The sequence below is a fragment of the Medicago truncatula genome, chromosome 7 (genome assembly GCF_003473485.1).
Source record: "Medicago truncatula cultivar Jemalong A17 chromosome 7, MtrunA17r5.0-ANR, whole genome shotgun sequence".
NCBI classification, from domain to species: Eukaryota; Viridiplantae; Streptophyta; class Magnoliopsida; order Fabales; family Fabaceae; genus Medicago; species Medicago truncatula.
Window position 1 is genome coordinate 3894276 of NC_053048.1, and position 21093 is coordinate 3915368.

At 32.1% G+C, this 21093-nt stretch overlaps 2 protein-coding genes and 1 non-coding gene across 4 annotated transcripts; 1 reads left to right on the forward strand and 2 right to left on the reverse strand.

The window, feature by feature from the left end:
• Positions 1 to 676: 676 nt before the first annotated feature.
• Positions 677 to 9270, reverse strand: LOC11424145 (BAG family molecular chaperone regulator 8, chloroplastic). 2 transcript variants are annotated; one of them, XM_039827779.1, is made up of 3 exons: positions 8595 to 9270; positions 7258 to 7836; positions 677 to 1008 (listed from the first exon to the last, which is right to left on the reverse strand). In XM_039827779.1, exons 1-3 carry the CDS (start codon positions 9174 to 9176, stop codon positions 949 to 951), a joined length of 1221 nt encoding a protein of 406 aa, XP_039683713.1. In that variant the 5' UTR covers positions 9177 to 9270; the 3' UTR covers positions 677 to 948. The 2 variants fall into 2 exon arrangements, with proteins under 2 accessions (XP_039683713.1, XP_003621402.1); XM_003621354.4 differs by lacking the exon at positions 677 to 1008 and having other exon boundaries at positions 6740 to 7836; positions 8595 to 9269.
• LOC112416899 (U5 spliceosomal RNA) lies at positions 5163 to 5279 on the forward strand. Its single transcript, XR_003007410.1, has one exon. It is a non-coding gene; the product is annotated as a U5 spliceosomal RNA (small nuclear RNA).
• Positions 9271 to 11136: 1866 nt separating the features above from the next.
• Positions 11137 to 14202, reverse strand: LOC11415271 (UDP-glucose 6-dehydrogenase 1). Its single transcript, XM_003621355.4, has 2 exons — positions 14046 to 14202; positions 11137 to 12858 (listed from the first exon to the last, which is right to left on the reverse strand). Exon 2 carries the CDS (start codon positions 12838 to 12840, stop codon positions 11398 to 11400), a length of 1443 nt encoding a protein of 480 aa, XP_003621403.1. The 5' UTR covers positions 12841 to 12858; positions 14046 to 14202; the 3' UTR covers positions 11137 to 11397.
• Between the last annotated feature and the right edge of the window lie 6891 nt (positions 14203 to 21093).

The following is a 21093-nucleotide window of genomic DNA, read 5'->3' on the forward strand; positions in this document are numbered from 1 at the left end:
TAGTTGGTTATGAAGACGGTCCTAGTAGTTGCTTCATGTTTAGAACTTCCTCGTGGCTTTTTATGGCATTATGGCTTGCATGATACTACAAATAATGTGCTACTAATGCTTGATATCGTCCTCCATGATTTTGTTCATGATGTTCAATGTTTTCCTTCATTATATGATAAATGTTTATGCTATAAGAGAAGCTATTAATCCAAACAGGGCAATTCTCTCAATCTTATTCTTATTTTATGATAATAAAAGCTTGTTTTATGTTTGTAACTGAGTTAATAGCCTTATCACATGTAACTATGTCCTAACCAACAATGTCCTATCTACTAACAACAGACTAATTATCATGGTGCACAATTTGTTTGTCATCTCTATAACTTGATTATACACATTTTTGCAGAAAAGAGATTGAAACAGATTAAGTGGAGCTTGCTTTCCCTATAACTTGATCCATTAACCCCTGGAACGTGTAATAAAGCATTTTAAAATGATTAGAATTAGAGCCACTTGCATAGGACAGAACTTCTTAATGAGAAGAAAAGCATCCAAAATTTTATAAACAGTAAGCCTATTCCAAAGTTGTGATTATATGTGATAATTCATTACTACTAACATTTTAAAAAACAAGTTAAATTAACTCAATGATTGTTGAGAAGGGATGAAATCTAATAAACAACAATTGAAGTGGAACATAACAAATCCATTTATAGAACCAAATGCCAATTAGACACGCAGATGAGATCTACCAGTTACCAAACAATCTAAGTCCAGTCAAATTCTCCTAGAATAATCAAACATTACAAATCAAAGGGTAAACAAAACCTTACATGAATATAATGTAACGACATTTCACGTCAAAAGTTTCACGCCTTTACTCTTCAAATCAGTTCTGCTTTCCATTTTAAGCGGCAGTGGAGCAGAGAACAGAATCTTCTCTTGGTGTGCTTGAAACTACTCTTTCACTATATCTCCGTCATCGCTACTACGTGTTGATCCTCCACTGTCCTCCACCAGAACTTCTTCGAGCGTAGAAAGAAATAGTTCTACATCACTAAAGTGATTCGTGGGTAGAAAGAAGAGGAAGGAGTCAAGTGATTGGGTGTCTAACTGTCTATGTTCTGACATATCATTAACCTTTAATTTTGGCCCTCGCCTTTTATATTGTTCTCTAATAAGAGATCAAACATATAAATCCTTAAGTAGCTGCAAGCCAGTGGATATTTTGGAACTGTTCAAATCTTGGCCAAGAGGAGAGGCCAAGAACTCCTCCCATTTTCTGTGTGTCTCACTTAATGGGAGCCGTTTCGACAACACAAGTAAAACTGCCTAGTTTGTGTCTAACTCTCGAGTCCAATATTAAGGTTAATATTAAAAGCCTTAAACCTCAATGAAAAACTTAGAGGAGTGTGTTATAGTTGATGGAAGCTTGTTTTTGTAACTTAGACCATGTACTATTACAAAGGTCCATTTCTTGATTGATTATTTTAATTTGAATTTGAAAAAGAATGTCACATTATTTGAGAATTGAGAATAAGAATTTATTTTTGAAGAATCAAAATATATACATAGGTTCTACCCTAAGAACAGAAAGTGCAAAAAATAGATCAAAAACTAATACACAAGTCACATACAATGTTTTCTCCCAAACATGTAACAAAATAGCAGACTCCTGCTTAAAATAACAAGATCAGTCCAAGCACCAACCACCCCACCTAATCATACATATTACATTACATGAGAGTAGCTACAAAAACTTTCGACAGAAACCAATCAAAATAAACAGAATTTGAGTGAGAGGAGAAGAACAATATGGAAAGCAATGAGTGGTTGGTTGAAAGAGGTATTTCATATATATGAATCCCACATCGAAGGTTCATTGAAGCATCACAACACATGGTGCATATAAAAAAAGTTACGAACATTGCGTTGAGCATATTACCAATCTTTGTTTACCATTGAAAAAATGGGATGGGATTTTTAATAAATAATATTTTTATTTAACTTTTTTTTCTTTGAACATTGGATTCTTTTTTTCAATTTTGGATTAAATTTCATTATGATAATCCTAATTGGATAAAAGTGTACAAAGTTTAAGAAAAAATTAACCAAAATCTAATAAAATTTAATTCTCAAGTAAAACAAAATGGCATATATTGAATAGTGTTAAACAATTGAACAACAAAAATTCAACAATTTTTTAGAACTTCATTTTAACCAATTCTTACTTAGCTATAAAATTTTAAAATTAATTTTGTTACGAAGTTTTTAGTTTTTTTAGAGTGCACCAATTCTAACTTAGATGTAATTATGTTTTGAAATTAAATTATTGTGTTTGTTAACTTGCACCCACTTATTTATATTTTGGAATAAACAATTATAAACATGAAACAAGTCGGTGGAAGAGATTTTTATGTCCAAACGAAAATGGACACCTTTGCTAACTAATATATTCCCATAAGAAAAAATACATGGACCAAATCCATAGGTTTGTGATCTTCATTAAAAGGCTATTACCTTTTTTCACCTTATGCGTAGTTTTTTTTTTCTTCTAAAAAAATACATTTTGTTCGGATTATAGAATCTGAAAGTACACTTTATTCCCATTTCTTTGATTCTTTTAAGTTGTTTCAATACTCCAAAAATTACACATTAATTGAGATTCAAGAATAATATTGTTTTTTTTGGAAGAAGCAAAATATATTGATAGTGATGAGAGGAGGTGGTGATACATGTAGCATCTTTAGTATAACAAGTTCTACTACCACCCATTTATCATCTCTATAACCTGATGATTCACAAAAGTTTGCACTAGAGTGATTGAAAATAGATTGAGTGGGGCTGATTTTCTGGTCTGATAAACCTTGAAAAGTTTATGCAAACATCTTTAAATGATTAGAATTGGATCCATCTTTATAGGACAGAACTTGTTATGAGAAGAAAGGCACGCAGAGTTTGGAAAGGACAGAGATACTTAATATACTTTCTTCAGAATTCTAATTAGGAATTCTAATTAAGTACCAATATGTACCATACTTTCTGTTTGAAGCGAGGAATTCATTGGACGAACAACCATTTTGATCTCTAAGAGCTTAGCTCGTCACACCATTGGTCTGAGTCAAATAAAATCCTATTTAATGTTGCGATTTTCACGTGATAAGTGATTACAACTAACATTCAGAAAACAAATGGAAATAATTCAATAATTGTTGAGAAGGGAGCATTGCAAATCCATTTAATTTACAGAACCAAATACCAATTAGATACAGATGAAGAAGTGAGAAGAGTTTGATGTCTTTAACAAGCAATGAAACTCAGAAAGTTTCCACATTCCATTCAATTTGAACGAACATGTATCTTTTGAGTCAGAAGGCTGATGTAGTTATTCTTCATAAGCATTTTTGTGATGATTTTCATACAAAGCATGCTAAGAATGAAACGTCAAATGCATTATATCCGTCGAGATCATACAATCTTACATCATGTTCGTAACAACATGTTACAAAGTCTGACTGAAGTCCCACATCAGCTAACACATGAGTTAAACTAAGCTGCTCACATATAAAAAGAAAGCACCTTACTGCTAATAATCATGGAGCCCTGCAATGATGACATTGCTAATAATGACAGGCTATGTGAAGATGACATGAGGATTATTCTTTTGCCTTTTAGTAAATAGTAAAAGAGTGATTATTATTTCATCACCACATGGCATTGTCCTTTACTAAATAATATTTGTGCTGGTGTTGCAATTAGGGGCATACGCTAGTTTTTGGAAGAGTCCTCTTTGTTGAGGGCTCTTCAATGTTCGTTCAATTTTTATTTTTTATAGGATAAGCACTTATGCTATAAGGTAAGATATTAGTTCCATTTTCATGGTCTTATTTTATGATAATAATAGCTTATACAGAGTTCACACAAAGTTTCCCCTTGTTTCTTGTTCTTTTGTTGAAACAACACAATAAACAATTACCAAGTTGTTTACCATTAATTAAGGTTAGATACATTTTATAGTTAAGTTCACTTTAAAAGAATCTTATCTGTTTATGATGAGTCTGATTATCATGCTTATAGGACTGAACCTTGGAAATTATTAAAAAGCTCTTTTGTAGAATGCAAGAGATTCACCAAGGTCCACAAGGTATTTGGAGGAAACAATGAGAGCAGGATATTCTTTGAAGTGTAGAAAAGCATAGGGAAGACACAATCATTCATTTTTCTGGCTTATGTGGAAAACACAAGGCTTAGAGACCCAGTTTATGACCGAAGTTATGTTGCAAAGGATGACTGAAGACCATGGAACTTTAACATGACTAGGCCATTGTTAAGGATCATCTTACTCGTTTTCATGTTGTTGTTGTTAAAAATACTTCACTGTTTTGTGCTTTAAGTTAATAAAAAAAAGGGTGATGTGGCACTTGGTCGATGGAGCAGAAACGCTGAAAGGCATACCTTTCCCGCGGGGAAGGTAGGCGATCCATTTCGTCATTCCCTCTTCTACCATTCAAATAATGGATTTGTAATAATATCTTCCTCTACAAGGATGAATCTGTAATAATATTTTCGACAATGAAGATGACCCTATTGTCAATGCAGACAGGCTCGTGATTTCTTTAATACAAGATTATCATACGTTTTATTAATTAAATGTCACCAAGTGATGTACAACTATTACTAAGTTTGAGAATGGCTGATAATATGAAACTAGTAAACAACAATTTAAGTTGAACATTACAAATCCATTTACAGAACCAAATACCGATTAGACAGAGTCCAATCAAGTTCTCCTAGAATACAGTCAAACATTACAAATCAAATGTAAACAAACAAAGCCTTAAATGATAATTTTATGACATTTCGCGACAAATTGTTCACACCATTACTCTTCAAGTCTTGCTCTCCATTTTAAGCGGCAATGCAGCTGAGAACAGAAGCTTCTCATGATGTACCTGAAACTGCTCTTTCAGTCAATCTCCATAACCACTGCTACGCGTTGATCCTTCACCGTCCTCCACCAGCACTTCTTCGAGGGTAGAAAGAAAGGGAGGGAGTCAAGTGATTGGGTGTCTAACTGTCTATGTTCTGACTAAAGTCCCACATCGGGTAGTGCACGTGAAACTAAGCTGCTTACATATAAATCGAAAGGACCTCTAGTTCTTAAACTCACGGGCTGTGTGATGATGACATAGCGAACTATTCTTTCGCCTTTTACTAAAGAATACCGTGTCAGCGTCACAAATAGCGGCATACACTAGTTTTTGGAAGGATCATCTTTATCGAGGACTCTGCAATATTAGTTCAATTTTTTATTTTTTTTTGCAATTTAATTTTCAAGGTGTGATTGCCTTTGATATTAAATCAATTTTTTTTCAGTTCAACTTTTGAAGGGTCTAAAATTAAATAAAAAATCTAATTTTTGTCTCAAAAAAATATAATATAATTTTTTTGAATGGGAAATATTAGTAGTTAGATTAATATCTTACTTTTTCTTTGATCTCAAGAACTCCATTGTTAAATGGTAGTCCTAATTATTGTTATTTCATTGATGCACCTTGTTGTTTTTGTATTGGTAGTACTTTGTATGTGTTGTCTATTTACGTCTAGTGCAAGTCAATCATGATTTTGGACTTAATTAATTAAAAGGTGCCGTAGTAGGTTAGAAGAGTAGATGTTTATGAACTACCTTAGTCTCGATTTTCAAATAATACGAGACTTTTTGGTTTATAGTCTGCTAGGAGGGATGACATTGCAATTGTTTGCAAGATAATAGACTTTTCTTGTGAAAAATATAAAAATAGGTTATACAAAGTATTTTGGTAAAAAAAATAATTTCAGAGTTTTCCCTTGTTCCCTGCTCTTTGCTGAAACAATTTATACATAAATGCTTATATGATTCGGTAAGGCTTTGTTTGGGAGTTTGGAGGGGAAGGAAGGAGAGGGCTTTGGGGGTTAAAAATATATAGAAAAATGGACAAAAAATTCACATTTTTTGAAAAAATAGTTTTTTTACAAAATAATAAAGTAATACTTATGATTAATATACCTTTGACTTTAAGAATGTTATAACAACATAGATTGAATTTGAAAAATTCATATAATCCCTCCATAACCCCCTAAAACCCTCCCCCAATACAATTTTTGAGTTCCCCCAAATGAGGGGGATTTTTTATTATGAGTAAAAAATTAACCCCCAAAGCTCTCTCCTCCCAATGTCTTCTATTTCTTCCACTTGCTCCTTCCTTCTTTCCAAAACCCTCCCCTCCCCTCCCCTCCAAACTCCCAAACAAAGCCTAAGTATTTAACCAAGCTGTTTCCTTTAATTCCCTCCAAATCGAGTGTAGATACATTTTCAACTTAAGCATTTTATAGTTAAGCTCACTTATCAATTTCTGATCATTCTGAGTTCTGACATAGGTAAACCTTCTTATAATTATTTTTTACGCTGTGTTTGGAACTGAGTTAATAACATTATCATACGTAACAGTGCCCTAACTAGTAACAACAGACTAGTTATCATGGTGCACAATTTTTTTGTCATCTCTATAACTTGACCATACACACATGTTTGCACATAAGAGATTGAAACAGATTAAGTGGAGCTTGATTTCCCTATAACTTGATCTGTTAAACCTTAGAACGTACAATGAAGCATTTTACAAATGACTAGAATTACAGCCTTTTTCATTGGACAAAACTCCTTATGAGAAAAAAAGCATCCAAAATTTCATAAACAGTATGCCAAGTTATGTTGTCAATTTTGAATTGCTTCTGAATCATGCAAGTATATTCTAGTTCATGTCATGACTACATATCATAGCTCCACAACTCAATGTCTCTTGTGGTTTCACTATGTTGTGTCATGAGAGGATCCCGAGGGACCACCCGCATTAGACAAGAGCAACCACACAAATGAGATAGACACCAACCACACTTATCTAAATTCCAATTGAAGTGGAACATAACAAATCCATTTATAACCAAATGCCAATTAGACACACAGATGAGATCTACCAATTACCAAACAATCTAAGTCCAATCAAATTGTCCTAGAATCCAATCAAACATTACAAATCAAAGGGTAGACAAAGCCTTACATGAATATAATGTAATGACATTTCACGTCAAAATTTTCACGCCTTTACTCTTCAAATCAGTTCTGCTTTCCATTTTAAGTGGCAATGGAGCAGAGAACAGAATCTTCTCTTGGTGTGCCACTATATCTCCGTCATCGCTACTACGTGTTGATCCTCCACTGTCCCCCACCAGCACTTCCTCGTCATCTTCAACACCCTGAGAAGAGTCCACAACATCTACAACTGCAAACTTTCTATTCTCCAAAACCTCGCCTTGGTCATCATTTGAGGAACTTCCATCCGATTCACAAGTTCTTGTGCTATAAACCTCACAAACATTACCATTCTCTGCAAATCTCACACTCTTCTTCACTCTAGGTTGAATTACTTGCCTTTGAACAAAGACACCATTTTTGTTCCCATCCCTTCTAGCGACCACAACATCAGTTACTCCATCGTCATCATAATCATCATCATCATCATGAACGCTCTCCTCATTCTCTAAACCTTCCTCATCATCTCCATAAACCTTACACAATTTGCTAATCTTCTCAACTCTCCCCCTCAAATTCTTCAACAGCTTCTTCTTCTCATCATCATCACCTTCTGGTTTTCTTGGTCTCTGAACTTTCTGACCAGATCTCGAACTCTTTACCGCTTTAACATAATGCATACGCTTTTTCGCAGCAACCTCTTCAATTGAGTCCAAAAACTGAACCAAATCTCTACTAATCGACCTTTTCCCATCCACAATCATTGTATCACAGTCCTAAAGCCAAATTTCAAAACTTTCTCTTCATGACATAAATAATAGAGGAAATTCCTCAAAAAAAAAAAAAAATACAAAAAAAAATACAACCAATTATCTACGGATTCAATTTATATACACTGACAATGTAAAACTTCTATACACATGCATTCAATCAAATCACTCAATGATGCCACTTTTTAGGTTAGTTCCTAAAATATCTCTACATATATCAATTTGTCATGATTTGATAGGATGCATGTGTACAAGTATTTTACACTCTCGGTGCATACAAATCAATCTCATTATCTATCAACCGACCTTTAGCAATGAATTTAGTTTGTATACACCAATAGTGTAAAACAATTTTACACATGTAACTAATCAAATCACTCAATGATGCCACTTTTTAAAGTTAGTTCCTAAAACATAGTTAAAAATATCTATTTGACATGATATAATTACATGCATGAGTAAAAAAGTTTTACACTGTCAACACAGAGATACTAATCTCTTTTGCAATCCATAATCATTGTATCACAACCCTAAAGCTAAATTTCAATTTTTCATTTTCATGACATAAATAAAAGAGCAAATTCCCCCCAAAAAAATAAAAATAATATAGAATCAGTTCCCATTCATAATCATTGTAATTTGTATGACAACAACCCTAAAACCAAATTTCAAATTTTTATTTTCAGGGTATAATTAAAATATGAAATTCCCTCAAAAAAAACACAAATTAAACATAAATGAAAAATAGCCAAGCTTAGATTTACCTGAATTGAATCAAGTTTGATGAGCAAGTTAACAGCTTTGAGAGAAAGAGCTGGAAAATCGAAATGGGTATGAGTAGAAAACGAAGATCTAATAGCAATAAAAGAGGATTTGATAGATGCAAGTAGTTTAAGGTTCCTTAGTGTTCTTGATCTACGAACGAGGAAAGAACGGAAATGGGTTTGGATTACACGTGCAGCAGAATGACGGAGAGATTGAGATTGATGGGTTTGATGTTGATTGAGAGAAGATTCAAGAGATTCAATGCGGTTAATGAGAGAAGAGAGTGTGGATTGATGATTTTGATGAAGGGTTTGTGATTTGGGGTGGTGTACGAGGTTGTCGTGTACGAGGTGGTCGTGTACGAGATTGTGGTGTACGAGGTGGTTGAGTTGTGGAGAAAGGAGGACGGAGGAAATGGTTTGTATGAGGTGGTCGTGTTGTGGAGAAAGATGGGGTGGTTGTGGTTGTGGTGTGGGGGTGTAGCATGGGTAAGAGGGGGTGCAGTAGCAATGGGTAGGAGGAGGAGGTGGTGGAGGTTGGTGGTGGCTGTGATGGTGGTTGTAATGGTGGTGAGAGGCCATTCGGCTGAGTGTGAGTGTTACTCGGATGTTCTCTCAAGGGACTATTGGTTTCCTGTGTGTATAAGAGAGAGAGAGAGAGAGAGAGAGAGAGGGTTTTTGAGTTTGATTGTGTGTGATACTATTACTTGGTCAATACAAAGAATGTTAGGACAAGGACTCTTTCAATTAATTGCACTTTTCAATAATGTTTTGTGAAATTTTACACCCTCTTAACAATAGAATAATCATAATTGTAAAATTATTTTATGATAACTTTTAAGACGATCTTTTTTTATTTTTTTCTTGATAAAAAACAGTATAGAGAGATTGAAAAAATGTTGTTAAATAATTATTATAAAATGGTCAGACAAATATAATTTCTCTAAAAATATGTTCACAAAAATGTTAAAATCAAGTCTCTTTTTATTTTATTTTTTTTGAGAAAAAGTCTCTTTTTATTATAAAGACAATTTTGGAAGATAGGATGGTGTCATGGTCGTAGCAAGAAATACTTCAGACATTGGTCGAGTTTAAATCTGAGACTGAATCTATAATTTATATTTTTACCGTTAAACCAAACCTTGAAGGTCTATTCCTAGTTAATTAATTATTTTTATTAGAGTTGTAAATTTTGGTCTCAACTTTTTATTGGTTGATTTGTTTTATTTTGGTTAAGTTAGTTGGTTGTAATGGAGAAAAACTTAAGGTGACCCTCACCCGATCATTTTTCTAATGGAAGTTGATCTTCAATGCTCAAGCAGAAAAAGACAATTGTATCGACTAAGAATGGTAACTCTCATCCGGTTATTTCTTTTAAAGGTGGTTGACTCTCATATGCCTATAAAATTGAAACGATGCTCAAGAAAAATAGGTTGCGAAAAGCTTATATAGGCATTTTAAAAATGAATTTCTTTTAACCAAAATTCTAAATTTTTGATATTAAAAAAAAAAAGTATTCTTGATTTATGCAAAGATAGAACAAAGTACACCTTTGACATCACAAAACTTATCAAATTTATCTATCAAGTGGTCATAAGATCCATACTGCCGAGGAGATCAGAGTCAAAAAGTATTGCAACCACGACAGGACATTGATTATGGGCTATTGAAGAGAAAGATGAAGTTTACTTTTTTTGTTACTAGGTGTTGAAAATGGAGAATAGTAAATTGGCTAGATATTTGAATAAAGAATTTTCTGTGGTTTTGGTGATAATAATATTACTAAATCGGTTACTGCTGCTTGGAAAATTGTTTGTACTCCTGTTGATGAAGGTGGCTTAAGTCTTAGACCTTTGAAGCTTACTAAAAAATTTGTAATGTTAAGATTATGTTGGATTTTTATTTACTCTGGCTTTAATTGGGATCAACTTGTGATAGCTTATTCATATCATATATCATCCTCTCTTTGGAGAGGTATGAATGAAACATCATATTGCAGTTGTTGTGATGGATCATAGTTACTGTCTTATTGGAGATAGTTCTCAGGTTAACTTTTGGACTGATAAATGGCTTTCATGACTTGTTCATAGGTGATATTCTTCATATCTCTCCTAATACTCATTCATTTGTGATGTATATCTTGCTCTGATTGAGATATCTTGCCTATCAATCTCTTCTGATAGACTCATTTGATCTAGAACCAGTGATGTTGATCTAACCTTCAGAGATGCTTTTTACCACTTCACCTCTACTAATCAAACAATTTCATGGGGAAAATTAATTTGGTATAAGAATTTTAGTATAAGAATTTTTTACAATAATAATTACATGTCAAGCTCTTTATGGTCAATATGATATGAGCATAGGGAAAATCTTGTTTTATTTAGGAATTTGTGACCTCATTTGAAACTAATTTAAAACAATAGAATTCCCCCTCAATGAGATTATTATTAGTGAGGAATGACATTCATTTCTCATATTTCCTTTCATGTTAATACTAGGCCAAAATATTTTTCACAATATTTCAAAACTTGCACCAATCTAATAATAAGAGCAGATTATTTAATGAAACAAAAGTACATTCATAACAGCCATATAGAAATGGATGGGAGTACAAAAACAGAGTAATTAAAACATAAAGCTTCCAACATTCCCATGATGTATACTCATTTATATCAACTACTATGGGAAAATGAAAAAGTCAAAAGAGAAAAAAACAAAAATCTTACAAAAATATTAAAGAATCAAACTCAGTGTCTCAGTACTTGACTTTTCATTGTTGAATCAAATGATCAAATATATTTTATGCCACAGCTGGCATATCCTTGAGCCATGCATCCAATGGTTTTCCAATTGAGTAAACAATGAAACCAATCTCACGTAGCTTCTCAGCATCGACAACGTTCCTTCCATCAAAAACAAATGCTGGTTTTTGCATGTTCTCGTAAATCCTCTGGTAATCAAGTGTCTTGAACTCATCCCATTCAGTCAGAATGCAGATACCATGTGCATCTTTTGTTGCTTCATATGCATCCCAAACCACACTCACTTTCTTCACAGTTGTTGGACTCATTGGCTGCAAGTGGATTGGATGGTCCCAGTCAAACTTGTTCATGGATAGATCCCTCTGGATTTGGTCCTCGGTAACTTGTGGGTCGAATATGCTTATGTTGGCTTTATCACCGAGTAGCCCTTGGCACACATCAATGGCGGGAGTCTCCCTTGTGTCACCGGTATCTTTCTTGAATGCGAATCCAAGAATAGCGATCTTTTTGTTTGAAACCGTGTTGAACATAGACGCAACTACACGGTTCACAAAACGGCTCTTTTGATAATCGTTGATCTTGATCACTTGTTTCCAGTACTCTGCAACCTCAGGAAGGCCGTTGCACTCGCAGATGTAGACAAGGTTCAAGATATCCTTCTGGAAGCAGGATCCACCGAAACCGACACTAGCGTTAAGGAACTTGGGTCCAATCCTTGAGTCAGTGCCGACAGCATAGGCCACTTGTTGAATGTTTGCACCGGTTGCCTCGCAAAGTGCTGACATTGCATTAACAGACGAAATCCTCTGAGCCAAAAAGGCGTTAGCAGCAAGCTTAGATAGCTCAGCAGACCAAAGATTTGTGGTTAGTATCTGCTCCTCGGGAACCCAGTGAGCATAAACACTCTTCAATGTTTGAACAGCTTTCAGGCCTTCAGGGGTTTCCCTGCCTCCAATAAGAACACGATCCGGATTAAAAAGATCCCTGATTGCAGTTCCCTCAGCAAGGAATTCCGGGTTTGATAGAATCTGGAATTTGATTCCCTTGCTATTGTGAGTCAAAATTTTCTCAATTGCCTCAGCAGTTTTGACAGGGACAGTTGATTTCTCGACAACGATTTTGTCAGACTTTGAGACATCGGCAATCATACGAGCTGCGCTCTCCCAATACGTCAAATCTGCTGCTTTGCCGGCACCGAGACCCTGAGTTTTAGTCGGGGTGTTCACAGAGACAAACACTATGTCGGCCTCAAAGACATGCTTTTCAACATCTGTGCTGAAGAAGAGGTTCTTGCCACGGCATTGCTTTACAACATCGTCAAGGCCAGGTTCATAGATTGGAAGGGTGTCACTGTTCCAGGCTGCAATGCGGGGTTTAGATATGTCAACAACAGCCACTTCAATGGATGGACACTTAAGTGCAATGACTGCCATTGTTGGACCACCGACATATCCGGCACCAATGCAGCAAATCTTCACCATTTTGCTTTTCTAATTAACCTATCCAAATCAAGATTCAAACAGATCAGTAAGAACAAAAGCATAAAAAAGAAGCCCCTTTGACAATGACATCCTTAATGACAACTAACATGTATTCAATCAATTAGCACAAACACTACATAATATAGCCATGATCACAATTTCCAACTACTAATCTATTATCATCTTAGAGAAATAATACATCCAGAATAGACCAAAAAATTTACATAATGAAGGTGCAATTCAATCTCAATGAGTTCAAATTGTAGATCAAAATCATTTTGATACATCATAACAAACATCGGCTATTGTCAACCGTAATTTGAAAATCTTAAAAGTTTGACTTTCTTGGCCACCTAAACTACATTTTTTAAAAAATAAAATATCATGTATCCACAACGAGATTAATTAATATGCACCGTTAGTGCAGAATAGTTTTACACGGACATCCAATGAGAATTCATGATGTTGACACGTAAACTCAATTTGATTCCAATTGGACATCGATGTAAATCTAGTTTACACTAATGGTGCATATCCCATTCTCTCATTCAGAATCAGAATCAACACCTTGTTGAATTCTTTTGCATGAAAAAATATATATGAAACCAGATCATGAATCAATCGAAGATCTATACCATGAAACTAACATGTATGGCACACGAAACCATTAAACAGATTCCAAAAATACAGATCTAACACGAACACATGCATACGTATATGATTTGATAAAAAAAAATCAGTATGACTATAAGTTGACCATTCAAACCAATCTCACAAAATCAGATCTATCACCAAGTGAAGAGCAATGAACTAAATGCATGTGATTTCAAATTTTCAATGCAAAAATGTAACTATTGCATTAGATCCATTACAAATTCAATTCAGATCAAGTTCTTAACCAAAACCCATCAACAAAATCCAACAAAAACATCAAATCAAGCTCAAATTCAATCAACAAAACAACACACAAAACTGAAAATTGCAACAGATCCATCTCATTTTAAACGAAACCCATCAATCAAAATTCATATATAACAAAAACAAAAACGACCCATCAAGTAAAAACACATGTAAACACTGAAATCAAGTTAAATTTTGCAAACTTGCAATACAAAATGCATGATTCAACTATAATTGACACAAAAATGAATCTGACATAAAGAAAAAAACTGAAGAAAAATGGAATTGTAGTGTGAAAAAATCACCTTGAGAGATGAGTGATGAAACGCTTTTGACTTGAGGGAGAAGAGAATGAAGAGAGAAAGGTTTTGTGTGATTTGGAAGAAGAGAAGAACGTGAGAATGGTTATATATACGCAACGAAAATTTAGCTACGAAAGTTGTTATTACCAAAATGTACTCGTTTGTTGTAATTGTCCAAAGATATTTATTTTCTATTTTTTCTAAATAGAAAAAATTATGAAAATCTAGAAATAAAAAAAAAAAAACTGTTTTAAATTGGAAGATATTTGAAATAGTTTTCATAAAAACAATTCTCCATTTTTTTGACAAAATGATTTCTTACAAAAAATATTGTTATTATGGTTAATAAATACAAAACTAATTCACCACCAAAAAAAAAACTAGAAGAAATTTCTAAAAATTAATATTTAAACTATCATGAATAAGAATGAAATCTGATTCAAACATCACCCTCTGCATATAAAAATACAATGTTCCTACCAATCGATTTAAGCTTACATGAACTTTATTCAGAGTTTTCTATAAACACTTGTTTCTATAATTGATAAATTTTGAGTTTGTTTTGCGTTCTTCACCCTTGGCTATCAGATATCCTCCTAGCTAGAAGTAGGACATTTAGGTAGACGGTGGAATAGATACCTTACCTAGGTTGGAAAACCAGTATGGGTTCTCTAATCTATTGGGTCTATCTTAAATGTGATTCTCACGTCGTTGTTATAGATTATAATTCAACACTAGTGGTTTTACGCCATCAATGTTGGCATATCTAGTTCATTCTATATGTTTGATTTCAGGCATTCACACATGAAAGCTCTTTGTTTCTTGTTGTTGGCGGGAAGTTGATGGTATGTGAATTAGATTTCGTGTTAGAAGTCAGTTCATTTACCAACTTTTGAACCCTAGTTAATGGTCGCAAGAGGTCACTCTTCATTTTTCTTCCAACCTGATTTCTTACTCTTACACGACTTCATTGGATTGTGTTCGTGATGAGTTCTTGTGTGTTAGAATTTATTAGGTCTGGTTATTCTGTCAGTTATCACTATGTATTACCTGTTTTGATCAACCTACACTTTTGTGTAGACTTATTATGTCAGGTCTTATTCCTGACTCTATGTATTTCTTTGTTTCTATTTAATCCATTTTCCCTTAAAAAATAATTGGTAAAAAAAAAAGACCATAAAATATTTATGTACCCCGAAATAAATAAATTATGTTAAATATACACAATCATAATTGACTTTTTCAATAAAAAATACGTTTTCTAGTCAAAAAGTAAAGTACTTTTTCTTTAAACATGCTTAAGACTTAAAATTGTACTCCCTCAGTCCCATTTTATCATAGCCTTTTTTTTTTATTTTCACACATATTAAGAAATAGTGTATAAGTGAAAAAAAGAGAAAAATAATTTTGAGTGTCTTATCAAGTATTAGTGCATTATTTCTTATCATAAATGTAAAGTAGAATATATTGAATTGAGAGTGATGAAAGTAATATTAATTAGAATTATATTTGGAAAAAAGTAATTATTGTTGTATTGAAAAGTGAAATGGGTCAATTTTTTTAGGACAATATTTTTTTACAAATGACTCAGTTATTACGGAACGGATGGAGTATTATTTTAATATAATTATTTTTTGAAGAACCTACTCTTACATTCCTTTTTTTTGTGATCTACTCTTACATTCTTTTAGACACATGCTTAAATGACACTCATTCATCTATCTCACATTGTTTCCCCTTAATTATAGAAAACGTTAGCTCCTAATATGATTAATTAAAAGTAAGGGTGGCAACTAATGAGTGGTTTGTTTTGTTCAGTGTATCATTGAAATGGCTCTATATATGCAACTTTATTTTACCTAAATAAAAAATTTCAACAGATGTCCGTAAAATATTTCAACTTTATTTTATCTAAATAGAAAATTTCAACAGATGTTGGTAAATTATTTTAAATACAAGTTTATCTAAGTATATATGCGTTATTTTAGAAAACTCTGTTTTTTTAGGTGATTTTAGAAAGCTTATATATAAATTTTTTTATTTCTCATAGTATTTAAAATTAAATATTCAAGTATAGTTTTTTTTGGGTAGAATTATTTATTCAAGTACGGTTGAAAATGTAAACTTTCTTACAATAGTTTTTTTTATATAAAAATAAATGTTTACAATTGAATTTAACATTGATATTTCAATATTTGAGTTTAACTCATTTGACTAAAAAATATATCACTTAATGTTCTTTTGATTTTAGAATAATTCATTTCCAGGTCCATAGGGACGCAGAATGAGGTGTTTGTATTCCATTTATAGTTTACATATGATACTTTATTAGTAAGGAATATAAGTTAGGCCAACATCAGGTCCCTGAAGCTGTTTTACTTTTGTTTGAGGTGATTTTTGGCCTGAAAGTCTATTTTTACAAAAAAAAAAAAAAAAAAAAAAAAAAAACATGTTGTTTGGTGTTAATGTTGTTGAATCGTGGTTGCATGAAGCATCGTTGGTTATGAATTGTATGTAAACATAAGCACCTTCCTTTGTTGTATTTGGGGTTTGCCCATAGGAGGGGATCCTAGAAAGATTTAGTTTTGGTATATGTTGCTGGAACGTATTTGGAGTAGATTGTTTGGATGGAAGAGTAGAAACATTTTGATGGGAGGTCGGTCGATTCTTCTCTAGTCTTAATTGTCCTCTATTTTAGTTTATCTTATTTCCTTCTTCAAGGATCCCTTAAATATCATTTCATTTTATAAAATTAAGATTCAATATCATTGGTGATTGAAGGCGAAACAAATCAATTTTGTTTTTAACTACCACATGAGATGGTTCAGTCCTCTTTTATGTTTGGAAGGTGTTTTGTAACACCAATTTTTTGGTTTTCTTTCTGATGATTTATCTCATTATTTGATGTAACCGTTACCTTTTCATTGCTTCTCTCCGGCAATTCTTATGCTGGAAAAATAAAGTTGTTTTTGTTAATATAATTCCATTTTACCTTCTTTCAAAAATAACAATAGTTTTTTTTTTTTTACAAGATATAATAACAATGGTTATTACATAATGGTTAGCCAAAATAATTTTATTGAATTATTTTTTTTAAGGAGGATTTTTAAGAGGTGCAATACCAGGACTTCCAGGAGGTCACTCATCCTAGTACTACTGTTGTCCAAGCACGCAATGGAAATAGTTAACTGCGAAGTTTTGATTGGATACGGTGTATTAGTTCTAGTATGATCACATCTTAGAATTGTATAAGAAGTATTTTTTGTCTCTCATATTTCTTCCACCTGAAGTGAAGTAATGATATTTGTATTATCAATTTGGGATAATTTTTTTGTCAACGTTCTTCTTCTTTTGACAAAAAAACAATATAGAGCAGGGGAGAGTAAGAACACGATGCAAATATAAAGAATAGTTGTCTAAAAAATTGTTTTAAAATAGTTGTACGAATACGATTTTCATTTCTCTAATGTAAATACATCTTTCAATCAGAGTTCACACATCGATTTAATATTGTGGAGGACTAATCTACTAAATTCAATATCAATTATATAAAACGAATCATTATATTTATTTAAGGATATATATTCTCCTGCATCCTACATAAAAAATAAAAAAAAAATTAATATACATTATTCAACACCTCATTTTATAACTACATCTCATCTTTTTCTATCACTTCATCAATCTATTACATATATGACATCATTCTCTCTTATGTGTTTCTCTATCAAAGTGGATATACTCTACTCTACATCAAATATTTTCCATATAAAAATGTCGGTTAGGCCAATTCCAAACATTTTGTCATAAAAAAGTCTTCCACAATTTTATTTTGTACGTAAAGTGTGACATGGGCAAAATTGGAAACTTTGGTTAATTTATGTAATATCAACGAATTCTTGATTTCATAGTTTTCTTTGTTCTAATATGCAACTGGCACATGTCAAAAAATTAAGTTCACAGCTTCCACACGTTTTGCCGGTGCGTCAAACTATAAACTTCAACTTGAAGCACCACATTCTCATCACTACCACCTTCCTAGATGTTCATATTATTTATTTTAATATTACTACTATATACTAATAAAGAATATGATTAATTACTATGAGCTGTAAATTAAGAAATTTCTCGTGCTGGCCATATTCTATATTATTTGTACTTTATGCTAAGGGAATGTACTAATAACAATATGCATTATTTGATGTAAAATGTGTGCTTCAACTTCAAGTAAAGATTTGGATTAATTATAAATGGACCATTAAAACTTTAGGCACACATGAACTGGACGGGGATGTGGGAAGAGGGGGAATTAAAAATCGTAGTCATATGTACTTTTCACTTCCAATCATGCTTCAAAATCAAAAGATCTACCACACTTTTTGCTCTTTTTCTGTGGTGTCTAATTTAACATAATGAATATGATTATTTTTTGGGTTAAATATCTTTTTAGTCCCTATAAATATACAAACTTTTCGTTTTAGTCCCTCTAAAATTTTCCTTTAATTTTTAGTCCCTTAAAATTTTTTCATCTTTACTTTTGGTCCCTCTTTTAAAGTAAACTCATATATAGAATTAATATTTTTTAATGAAATTTTCCAGAAAAATTCTAATTATTATAAGAATCTCTCCCAAAAAAATTTAGAATTTTTTAACAAAACATGAATTTAATATGAATTTTTATATTTTTGAAGGTTAAAAATTCATATTTAATTTGTGTTTTGCTAAAAAATTCTAGTTTTTTTTGAGAATTTTTTTTACAATATTCTTAACATTTCTGCACAATTTCATTTAAAAATACAAAAATTAACTTAAAAATAGGGACCAAAAGTAGTGATTGAAAATTTTATAAGGACTAAAAGTTAAAGGAAAATTTTAGAGGGACTAAAACGAAAAGTTGGTATATTTATAGGGACTAAAAACATATTTAACTCTTATTTTTTTAGAAAAAGGAATGTAAATAGGTTGAAAAATGTTTGCTTAAATATAATTTTATTGCTCCTAGCTATTGTCTAATTCTTGTATCTGCTATTTCTTTTTCTAGTTTTTAATCATTGAATTTTGTCATTATCTTTTGCTTTAGGAAAAAAAAAACTTAAATCTATTTAATATAATTTGTGTCCCTTTATTTATGTTGTTTTACGGTTTTTGGCTCCCATTTACAAACTTAAGAAAATAATCACCACTAAAGTTTGAACATATTTAAAGAACATCATGACTTTTCAACTCATTATTCAACGAGACGCATGAGTAAAATTAAATAAAAAAATTCAATGATAAGAAAAATGTCTAAAATTTAAATAATTCAAGGATTGTTTTCAATGTTAGAAATGAGGAGCAAAGCGTCATCGTGATCTTAGCTCAGTCGGTATGAACAATGCATAATATATGCAAGGTCTGGAGTTCAAACCCCGACCACCACCAATAAAAAAAATGAAGACCAAAACAGAAAGCTAACACAAATTCAATGTTAGTAAAACTGAAAAGGAATAATCTGTGAACAAATTCTTACTATCCAAGTTTTTTTTAAGGCAAAAGACTTATATCATTTCATTAATCAAAATATGTTTAATACAATCTGATATTTCTACCGATATCAGAAACTAGCCGCTAACGTGGCCGTCTTAGGTAAACTATAAACAACTTTATTTACTGCACAAACTCTACACCGAAATTTTCATAATTATTCCTAAAGAGAAGTTTACTGTTTTGAATAATGATCACAAGCTCTCACATCATCCAAGTTAAGATCATAGAATGCCTATGATAAAGAAAAAAAAATCATAAAACGTCAAAATATCTACAAAATTGATAAAATTAAAGTGATCAAATCAAAGTATATACGTGTCTTTAAATCTAAAGTGTTAATAATCAAATCATCATTGATTAAATCTGTAACACAAATTGAATTTAATTTGTCAATCATAACGGAACAAAAACACCTTAACAAAATGGAAAATTCAAACTACACCACACAAGCCGACGATAAAAACAAGACAAGACATTGTTGTTGTTAGTTTTTCTTTTATTTTGTTGGTAATATTATGTAAGTTGCATACTAATTTTTGGTGGTGTCCGAGGTTTGAACCCCATATCTTGCATATATTATGTATTGTCCATATCAACTGAGCTAAACTCACAAGGACAATTGCATACTAATTTAAAGTAAGTGAATTCTTTTTTTTTTTCTTTTTTTTTTCTAGCAAAAAGTAAGTGAATTCTACTCCAATATACTAATTGACAGTAATTAATGAAGCATGATTTCATATGCCTTTATGTATTGACCAAAGCACCATGATTAAGCTACCTTTCTAATGAAAGCAGATGTGTAAACTTCAAAACTACGAATGAACTTTGCTTGAGATGTTAGAAAATGAATACTAAATATTGAGTGCATTTTAAGCCACAAAAAGAAACATTTAACAATTTCAATAACTATAACTTCAAATGAAAAGAAGGAAAAAAAAAAAACTTGAATGATGCATGGTCATGATGTGCAAATCATGACAGGTCTCACATGTGCAAATCCAAGTGCAACCAAAAAGAAAACAAAAAACAAACATTAAACAAAAATTATTATATTTCTTTTTTTTTTTAAAGGAAAAGTTATTTTATTTTTTTTCATTTCGTTCTCTATAACTTGACAATAAATGACGAATCTCTATATTTTTTCATTTTATATTCGTTTATTGGTGCAAACAAAAAAATGAGCTTATGTACAAAATATATACAATTACTCTGTCCCATTATATAGTGTAGGGTGCTTTTTTATATATCATGTATATATATTTTGTCTAAAAAATGTATATTTTTCACCCATTTTATCAATTATTTTTTCTTTACTCTATAAATATACCAATTTTTTGTTTTAACGAACGAAATATATGTGTATGCATTTATGTTTGACTTGTTTCATGTTTATAATTGTGTGTTTCAAAACATAAATTTGTACAAAGTTGGTCTAAGCTAGTAAAGTGAGTGCAAATTAACAATTTGAGGGAGGGAGGGAGGGACAATGACGGCGTAGGGCAGAGAGAGAGAGTCGACCGAGAGT